Below are 9,648 nucleotides of genomic sequence, written 5' to 3'. Positions count from 1 at the left end.
CGGGTGGTACCTTGACTCTCTCTTTGCGGAGGAAGTAGGCAGTGGCGTGCAGCACGTCTGCGGCATGCGTGGAGTTGTGGTAGGAGTTGGAGGAGTGGTAGCTGGCCTCCATGAGCTGCAGCCAGGAGCGCAGCGTGGCCTCCGAGCAGCTCAGGAAGTCGCACACGCCGAAACTGGTGAAGATCTTCAGCCCGAGGTATGTCAGCGGTCTGCAGAGGATCCGCACAAAAGACTTCAGCCACTACTTCTGTGTCCTACTCTCTTTGCCTCATCAGGGTATCTTTGTTATCCTTTCTTTCTGCATTCTCATCCGTTTTATTTATAATTGTTGAATGAAGCTTCTTATTTACCCTAAAGACATGAGAATGGTGTCGATCTTCTCAAGACAGTCGGGCGAGACGATAATTAAATATGGGATTTATTGTCTTTCGATGGAATCATACATCGAGATGTTGTGACATATGATTACATCGTTTATATTGACAGTAACATACGAACTCAAACTTCTCAGAAAATCGGATGTGAAATATTTCGAGGAATCGTGTGAAGAGGTTGAAGGTCGGGCGACATCACCTGCTAGATTTGAGGATGTTAAAGAAGTGTAACGTAACAGTAAATTAAGTAACCGCTGGAGTGATTACCTCAATAAAATGATTACTATACAACAAGCACTACACCGCCCTCTCTGAACCTGATCATCTTTCTCCAGTGTCCACCGTCGTCTCACCTCTTGTGTGTAGCCGCCTCCAGCTCCAGGATGTTGAACTCCCAGCACTCCTCATCGTTCAGCATCTCGGCGATGGGCGGAGGGACGTCATTCAGAGTGACTGGGATGGCCAGCTGGCTCTGGCTCATATCTAGCAGATAGACAGACGCGTGAACACACACACACACACACACACACACACACACACACACACACACACACACACACACACACACACTTTAAGGTGATTTGACCATAAAAGGGGCAAACCGAGAGGGAGCTGTGTGCGATTTGACGAGTGAATAGCGAATGGCTGTGCCAGTCTTGGCTCTCTAACATCTCTAATATCTATATACATGTGCTGGCTGAGCGCCTCACTTTGTGGAGAGATGGTGCGTGATAAGATTGTTTAAAGAATGGTATGAGAGCAGAAGTCTCTGCAGCTCTGAGATAAGCATACTGTTTCCACTTTAATGAAAGAGAAGAACATTTCTCCAGAAACAGACTCTTGATTTAGATTCTGCTCTCAGTTAAGTGCTCTTGTGACTGTAATCATTATAACGGGGTTACGCAACGAACTCCGATGGAAGGATCCACACTCTTCACGAACATTCATCACGACAGTAACCACTAGATGAATAATATTTATTCATTAGATCCTCTCAAGGCAGCATAATCTGGTGGTGATGACGGCCGCAGGCTAAAACGTCTGTACTCTTTTCTTAACTCGTGAACATTAAAGCTCTTGGTTATCTTTTAGAGAGTGAGCCTGCAGGTCAATATCAGAGCGCTGCAGATGTACCTAGAATTTTTGCCGAGAGTTAGATGAGAAGATCGATGCCACTCTCGTATATGTTCGTTAAAGATGAATCTGGAGTTGGGAGTCGATTAGCTTAGCTTAGCATAAAGACTGGAAGCAGGGGGAAACAGCTAGCCTGGCTCTCTCAAAGTCACTGGCCACTAGTCACACTAGTGCTGTGTTTCCACTAACGTATAGTGAGAGTACATCAGCTGCACAGTGAGTGTGCAGGGCCTTTAAGAGGTATTATATCGTATCACTACTATTATCATATTGTATTATATCAATATCACTGATAATTCACTGGTTCTTTAAAACTTACTTTTGCAGAAGACATATTCATTCCCAGAGAGTCTCCGCAGTCCATCCTGGAGAGAAAAACAACAACAACAAATGGGTTAAATCATTGAAGGAAAACATTGATTCTTCTTTGGTTCATTAAAAGCTTCAACTCCATTTACTCTATGAATCTGCAAAACACAAATCTTAAGTAATGGGACAACAGGACTTTTGCTATTCTCTGAATTTATTGTGAAAAAAACAACAATGTGTTAGTCTGTGTCTCTCAGCTCCAAGACAAGTTGTTTCTTCTGAAAACATTCATCTTTAACAAATAGATATTTGTATTTTTTTAAAGGCTCAGTCATCTCCTAAATAAACTGGCCACTGTCGTCTTTATCCAACGTTACCCACACAGGGAGAAATCGTAAATCTTTAATGGAGTCTGTGGTTCAAAGGATGAAGATATATCCGGTTTTGGATACTTAATCTACAAAAGTAGATCCATTTTTATTTGTAGACAAAAAAAATTGATAAAAAGTAGATTTAGTTGAATTCGGTATTTGTTTCTGCAGTCGACAGATGGATCTGAAAACTCACAAGAAACCCCGTTTGCAGAACGACTGACATCTGCGTGCAGTTACTCACTTCATCGTTGGTCTTATTCAACAAAATTCAGAAATAAATAAATAAACAAAGACTCTGTTGGCACTCCGAAAAAACACAGATTCGATTTTGGAAGCCAGAGACGTCTTACTCCAACAAGAATGCATGTTCAACTTCAGACGCATGAGGTCAGAACATTTTTACAATGTGATTAAAATAGTACACTGAACTTCTCCTTATAAAGAGCTTCAGGCATGTACACTTATGAATGAACTCAATCGTACACTCATGAGCCCCCCGACCAGGTCGTTGGTGTGGGGGTCGTCATCTTTGGAGGCGAGCTGAGGCGAGTAGAGCTCCGTGGTTCTCAGGATCTCCAACACTCGATCCAGGGCCTCGGCCACCGTCACCGGACTGTTCTCCTGGGCCGCGTTGATGATGTTTATTACCTGGGAGAGAGGAAGAATTAAAACAGTTTAAACTCTGTATTTCTGCTGCAGAACAGACCCTACAGACGTGCACATGGAGCCCTCTGACAGACATGCTGTCAAACAGAGAGCTCCTTTCTTTGGCCATGTGTTCATGGAGATGTTCATGTGACGCTGGAGGACATGTTGTCTGAGGCACAATGGCTAAAAAAAGCTGCTGCTCGAACACACAAGAGCATCACAGGACCTGCAGTGGGACGGGGGGGTGACGGGGGCATAATGACCCTGATCCAGCACAGTCAGGGAGAACCCAGAGAACCCAGAACTATTCTGAGCCTTCTTATTTAAATGTGACACACACAGTATGAAATGCCCCGATGTTGCAGTAACATATAAATCCAAAGAAATGTTTTTCTGTCACAACGATCCTAAGAAACTTCGCTTCCTGCTGTGAATGCAGAAACAATGGGACCTTTGTTTTTTTACTGCAAATCATTTTAATTTTATTCTCAAGAAATTCATCGCGTATTAAATGAAGCTGAATACTCTTTTGTTGTCGTTTTTTGGAACATAGCTTTAACTTTTAATTCATGAACACGCGGTCAAATGTGACGGTTGACCTTTCCTAAAGTGTATAAAATGTTCTGAAAGTAACCATCTCCACAGAAGAGATCTAGTACCTCTGGAGGCAGGGTTCTGTCCATGCACTGCATCTTCTTACTGGTGATAGATTCCCATAAAGTCTGGCTACTCTGCAAGAAAGTGAGTTCAAACACCAAATGGAGGCGGCCTATGAGCGGCCATCAGAGGCGAACACCTGTGTGGTGTTTGGAATAACGTGCCAAACTGCTAGAATTTGAACGGACAGATTCCAGTTTAGGTGCCGCCATGAACCCGTGAGCATCGGCTGAAGAAACACGCTGCTTCAGGGCCATAAAATAACTTTATTGTTGGTGAAAATCCAACATGAGCAACCTGATGGCGGCTGGTGGAGGAATGAGCTCTACTGAGCGACAACTCCTCTGGAGGAAACATTTGTGTATTTTAATAAAAGCGCTGAAGGCAGAACCTGCCTCCGTCATCGTCTTCTGGTCATCTGTTTGTTTTATATTATATTAATATGCTTTCATTGGAAATACGGCGGTGAAACTAAACCAGACTTAAGCACAATAACCGTTGTAGATATTGACAAAACCTCACTCTGATCACTGGGGATGATGCAGAAAGAGGATCCGTCCCCGAAAAACACCTTTGAGCAGCAAACAGTCAGAAAGAATGTTTCATTTTTAAAGTTTTATATATTCCATGAAAGAGGCTTTAAAAATAGTCTATAATAGAGAAAAAAACATGCAGAATGTTAGTTTATTGTTTTATTTAGTGCCAAATGAACTAAGAAAATTAAAATAATTCATCCAAATAAGTTTCCCAATGTTTTATCGTTAGCTGTGCAGGACGTACCTTTGTGATGGGAGCCTCGATAGTCATGGAGTGAATCCTGGCGACGGAGGAATATCTTCGATTCTGTAAACTGGGAGCTGCAATAAAAAAAAATAAAAAAAGAATCATGATTGTGTGACTCATTGATCGCCAGCCCCTATAATCTATTAATTTAATTAATACACAGAAATAGATCACAGGGCCTGCGATTGTCATCAAAAGATGAATAGAAAATGTTCACAAAGCGAGAGCCAATGAAGAAAGTACGGAGAGCAAATGTTAATATAAAAGGTAATGAAGGACGAGAAGACGGAGGAAGTGGTTTGATTGAAGGAGCAGAAAGAGGAGCACTCAGCTGGAGACAGCAGCAGAGACGAGGAGGGAGGTTCGTGATGTCATCGGCCCACGACGTCTCTCTTTAGTCTGACTCATCTCCCCTTTCTCTCCCTTTGTGCTCCTGCTTTCACGTCTCTACTTTATTATTATCTCAAGCCGGGAGATAATGAGATGCGTGTGTGTGTGCATCTCTGTGTCTGTCCACGGCTAATCTCTCACACTGCGTTATATTTTTGGGTGTGCATGCTCAAGGACCTCTCATAGTTGCAGATTGATACTGCCATTGATCGACTACCGACTCCTCACTTGCTACTCTTAGGGGCCACAAGAGAGTGTTTGGCTATCGGCTAACGGAACTACCAGAGCACACACAGAGCTGACTGCGTCACAGGTAACCTTTCCTACAGAGAGGCTCAAATTAAAGATAATGCATTTTGAGCGGTCTTACCGTCACTGCTGCGAGAGCTGAGCGATCTGGCGTCGATTGAATCTTTCCTCCTGTCCCGGTGACGTAGAGAATGGCACTCTGTAGCGGGGGAGAGGGAAGTGATGGGCATTACATGTACGGCATGTTCAGACTGCTGGACAGACGGGTTCATATTGATAGAGGGGATTCCCGGCACTCTGGAAAAATAAAAACCAGATCCATCTTTGAAAAAAGACATTTTGTACGGTTCCAAAAAGGTATTTCTAGAATCCTGAAAGACTTTTCTTATTATCTGGAGGATAAAATATTCGGTCTGCTACTTGATCAAATAGAATTTTTGAATCAGTTTCCGAAGTTGCAACTCTTGTCTCCTAATCCAGGTATGAACACGGCCATCTTATCACACCGGAACATGCAGTAGGACAACTAGAAATGGACATGTTGCATGGGAAATGAAAGGACTCAGAAAGGCAAATTAATAATACAATGTTTCCATTTTAAACCAACATCTAAGTTAAAGAAAAATGCTGATGTATGCAGTTATACTTCTAATTTTCTAATCATACGTTTATTCTGGTCAGTTTCGGGGCTCCATAGATCAGTTCTGTTGACATCATGCTATCCTATAACTATCTATAAGGTTTTAAATGTGAATCTACGTGTCCGATGAAGAGACCCGGTCAACATTAAAGTGTCTGGAGGTGAGTTACCTGACTGGGAGTGCTCCCCGCTGCATCGCTCCTCCTTGTTGAACCTGTGGACCTGACAGACAGAGAGAGCAGCAGCCGGTTAAAGTCGAAGGCTTTGGACGACGACCAAGAGTCACGGCTGGTTCGCCGTCGCTGTGAGGAACACAAGCGGCCTGATTTCCTGTTCCTTGAAAGCAACACGCTGGCAAGGAATCGCTTCTGTTGATTAAAGCCTTAATGTGAGCCAGCGACATGTTTCTATATACTTTGAAGATATCTTTGTCTCACCTCAACAAACTGTTGCATTTAAAAAAATAAATAATTACCATCAGTCGTAAAAAGGAACACAATAGTTTGAATTGTTCACGGGACTTTAAAAACACTTCCCATAACTGTGAACTTCAGTGCACATTTATCCATGTTTGCAATAATATATGTTCATGCAGGTGACACTACAGTACATCCCGTTAGTCACGCTGAGGTCATGCAGGTATGGATGAGTAGAGCCGGTTTAATCCGGCTAGAGAAGATTCTCCTCACCCGGTGACTCACCTGCACCTTTACATCTTGCTGACCGTGCACATTTATGTAAGGGTGAATGTGCACACACAATTTGTACTTTTTTTAATAGACGGAAATCATAAAAGTAATAACTTTGATATACAGAGAAAGGGGTCCCTGATACGTTTGTCCATTGCATTTCATTTCTTCCCTCCACGTCACTCTACTTCCTCTTCTGACGGTCGCCTGCTCTCAGGTCTCCAGTGTGTCCCGTGTGGAGTAAATAGGATTAGGACACTATAAACACTTCTAATGACACACAAGGTTGCCAGATTTCTTTGCTGGCTACATCTTAATGGGCTTCTTGGGCTGCGAAGCACAAACAGAAAAAAAAAACGCATTTTGAATTAAGTTGACTGAAGCTGTAAATAGTTGAGATTATGACGGCCCCTTTAATTGAAGGAGAAGGACAAACAAAAGTGTCCGTAAACCTGCTGTAAGTCTGGAGTGCTTAGACAAACACTGCTAACCAAACAACACCATGCAATGGAAACCGTGGTCCGCAGCCAAGCGTCTGGGTGGGAATAGAAGAAGTGGTTTTAAGTGCTCAGAGGAAAATGTCCTCAGCAGGGATACGGCATCAGATCAGGGTTATCCTGAAAGGACCTCTGTGGCCTCGGGTCGTCTAATGGATAATAGTGTCTCAGTGACGATGTGCACGACTCACGGAGGATTTAGTTTAAAATGTCATCAAATACTAAACTTTTGCTCCCACTTTGCATCCTATAATGTGTGATGAGAATGCATAAAGAAAGGGGGGACACCCCCTGTCCAGTTTGACGCTGCACGAGAATGGGATCAGCCGCTGCCATGTCCAAGGATTCCCAATCCCAAAGCAGGGATGAATGCCATCTTGGCTTTTGGCAGGCAGACGCCAGCGGCTGACTCACCTTGTGTCCACGCGATGAAAGAGAGCAACGGGCCAAAGCTGGTCTCTGTGCAGCTTTGCCTGCGGGTATAAATAGCCCCGGCGCCTGGCTGCTGGCCCTCGCGGGCCTTAGCGGGGGATCCTGGTGCTTAGCCTTAGCTTAGCGTAGTATGACGCTATTGGCCCGGAACCCAGCTGGAGAGCGGCGGCGGCGGCACACCTGCTTTCAGAGGTGTGTCGCTGCTCAACGGAGCTGGACGCCTGTGAGACTGCATATCCCGTTGGAAGTATGCAAATCTGACACTCGCAGCCCTGCAGTTCATTTGAAGTATTTATGTAACTGCCAGCAAGAGTTTTGCAACCCGGTCTGAGACTCAATCATTGGTTTCTCCGGCAGGCTTGATTGGGCCAAGCTGTGCCGTAGCATTAGGACTGCTGATGGACTGACATTTAAATATTCCACCCTGTCATCGTAAAACGTGGGTTCAGAAAGTATAAAGCTTTTGTAAATTAAATTCTGTAGCAGCAGCTGCTAGTAAACTTCTAAACTAAGGATTTATCATGTAAGCCTGAAAATCAGCGTTTTGGTTTAAGATTTCAAAACTGTGAACGTGCACTATTCAGGCTGGATGAGTACATGCAGAGAAGGATTTACATTTCTGCCTCAGGTACCTGAATGTGTCAAAGATGAAGATTTTATTTTCCACTCTTGTGGTCAAAGCTCTTGCGTGAGTTCTTGTGAGAACCTCTTCTGCTCTCAGGAGGCCTCCAGATATTATTAGAGCGTAACTAAACATCTTGTGACGACTGAAATCATCACTGAGTTCAGCGCTTCATCAGGCTTTGGCCAGAATCAGGCGATACGATTAGTGTCGTGATAGAGGGGTTACGATATATATTACGATTTTCTGAATTGAAGTTGAGTAAAAGCTGTCGTAGTATAAAGAATCATTTGAATGTTTTTGAGAAGCGATACAGCATAAAAATCATAATATCGCGATACTCAATATTTTCATGAACTCCTGCGTTTCATCATGACCAAAAATGAAAAGAACGGAAATAGTCCAGTAACATGTGTCTCACATTAGGTCGTCACATGACTCACCTGATTATTGTTGTCAATGTGAGGTCTCTTGATGGCCACGAAATGTCGAATCTTCCTGTTGGAAGCGAGATAAGAGTCCGTCAGTAATTCAGACTTCTTGGAAATGCCCTGTGAGCACTTTGTGCTGACTAATCTTAGCTTACCCTCCTTGACCGACGACAGGTGTTATCTTCACATGCTGCTGTACGCTGTCGCCCGACTTCTTCCTGGCGTAGTACATGCCCTGCCATTCCTTTCAGAGACAAGCAAAGCAGTCAGGCGGCGATACGGCGTCGTATCATTTCACAGAGGAGTAGACGGAAGGAGGCGTGAGACTCACCTTTCCTTTTTTGATACAGGTGTTGATGGTGTCCAGCAGGTCGGCTCTGTTCTTGTCGCTCTTGGGGAGTTCGGTCAGTTCCTTCCCGATCAACTCCCCCTTGTGATAGCCCATCATCCGCTCAAACGCTGGGTTCACGTACTGGGACCAAACCGGGAAAATGTAGCGTTAAAGTCTAGTAATGTACAGTTTTCTTATTGATGACAAATTCTATGAAAGGGTGGGTCCCTTATTTATTTATTTTCTGGGAATTTTTAAGATAATTCTATAGCAACCAAGTGTTGTTCCGTTTGTATTAAAATCTAAAAATTACAATGTTGGTCAAAGTATGTATTTCCGTCAATGCTTTCTAAAAATAAATGTACATCTCCTGACAGGCTGGGGAAGACGGAAGGTGTGGAGTATGGTATCTAACAGATCTCGCTCCTTCTGACTCTGCATGTCTGTGCACGTCTGTGCATCACCTGTATTATGTGGTCCTCACTGGTGATCTCCACAGCCTCGTGACAGTGCTCCAAAGCCGTGAAGACGGAGTTACAAGCCCTGCGGATCAATAAAGCCGCATGCATCTCAGGATTAGCAACTCCAGTACCAACACCTCCACCTTCTAATGTGTCCGTGCATGCATGCATATGACCATTAATATGAATAATATGACTATGATTATGGTGTTTGCCATACCTGAGTTTGAACTGGCAGCGCACCTCTCCATGCTCAATCTGTATGAGCTCATTATAGCAGGCCGACACACTGCTGCTCTCCACAAACCTCTGGAGGTTCAGCGGCGTTTGAAGGAGAAAGAGAGACAGGGGAGTGGAAAAATCAAATGAGTCAGGATTTACTCAGTAGCGACCTCCTATACGTCACATTCACGCCATCAAACACCGCTGACGCTAAGCGCCTCCTTCAAAAACCCGGCAACGTGCTGCTGTTCTAGAGGCTCAATGAAAACCAGGACGTCCCACTTCACAGTCTGCTGTAAACACACATGCACAAGTGAAAGGCGAGCGGCGGGACGTACTCTGCTGAATCCGGCACAGAGGAGAGGAAGAACAGACGGCTCGTCCTGGTCAGCCGGTCTACACAAT

General features: G+C 44.1%; 1 protein-coding gene across 9 annotated transcripts in view; it reads right to left on the bottom strand.

The window, feature by feature from the left end:
* The window catches only part of pde8b (phosphodiesterase 8B), a 36,322-nt gene that overhangs the window by 9,705 nt on the left and 16,969 nt on the right, over nucleotides 1–9,648 (bottom strand). For 4 of the 9 annotated variants that reach the window (XM_076078763.1, XM_076078678.1, XM_076078594.1 and 1 more), the window contains 13 exons: nucleotides 9,582–9,639; nucleotides 9,242–9,330; nucleotides 9,025–9,103; nucleotides 8,561–8,701; nucleotides 8,385–8,473; nucleotides 8,242–8,296; nucleotides 5,729–5,780; nucleotides 5,040–5,117; nucleotides 4,277–4,353; nucleotides 2,675–2,839; nucleotides 1,828–1,873; nucleotides 728–857; nucleotides 11–209 (listed from right to left, as the gene is read on the bottom strand). In XM_076078763.1, the coding sequence (XP_075934878.1) occupies nucleotides 11–209; nucleotides 728–857; nucleotides 1,828–1,873; nucleotides 2,675–2,839; nucleotides 4,277–4,353; nucleotides 5,040–5,117; nucleotides 5,729–5,780; nucleotides 8,242–8,296; nucleotides 8,385–8,473; nucleotides 8,561–8,701; nucleotides 9,025–9,103; nucleotides 9,242–9,330; nucleotides 9,582–9,639 (1,258 nt within the window). The remainder of the gene's footprint in view (nucleotides 1–10; nucleotides 210–727; nucleotides 858–1,827; nucleotides 1,874–2,674; nucleotides 2,840–4,276; nucleotides 4,354–5,039; nucleotides 5,118–5,728; nucleotides 5,781–8,241; nucleotides 8,297–8,384; nucleotides 8,474–8,560; nucleotides 8,702–9,024; nucleotides 9,104–9,241; nucleotides 9,331–9,581; nucleotides 9,640–9,648) is intronic. The other 5 variants (XM_076079019.1, XM_076079008.1, XM_076078948.1 and 2 more) reach the window with 4 other exon arrangements.

The sequence above is a fragment of the Anarhichas minor genome, unplaced genomic scaffold (genome assembly GCF_050575085.1).
Source record: "Anarhichas minor isolate MPS153535 unplaced genomic scaffold, ASM5057508v1 ptg000002l, whole genome shotgun sequence".
NCBI lineage: Eukaryota > Metazoa > Chordata > Actinopteri > Perciformes > Anarhichadidae > Anarhichas > Anarhichas minor.
The sequence above is the reverse complement of the archived record's forward strand: the minus strand, read 5'-3'. Positions and strand labels throughout refer to the sequence as shown.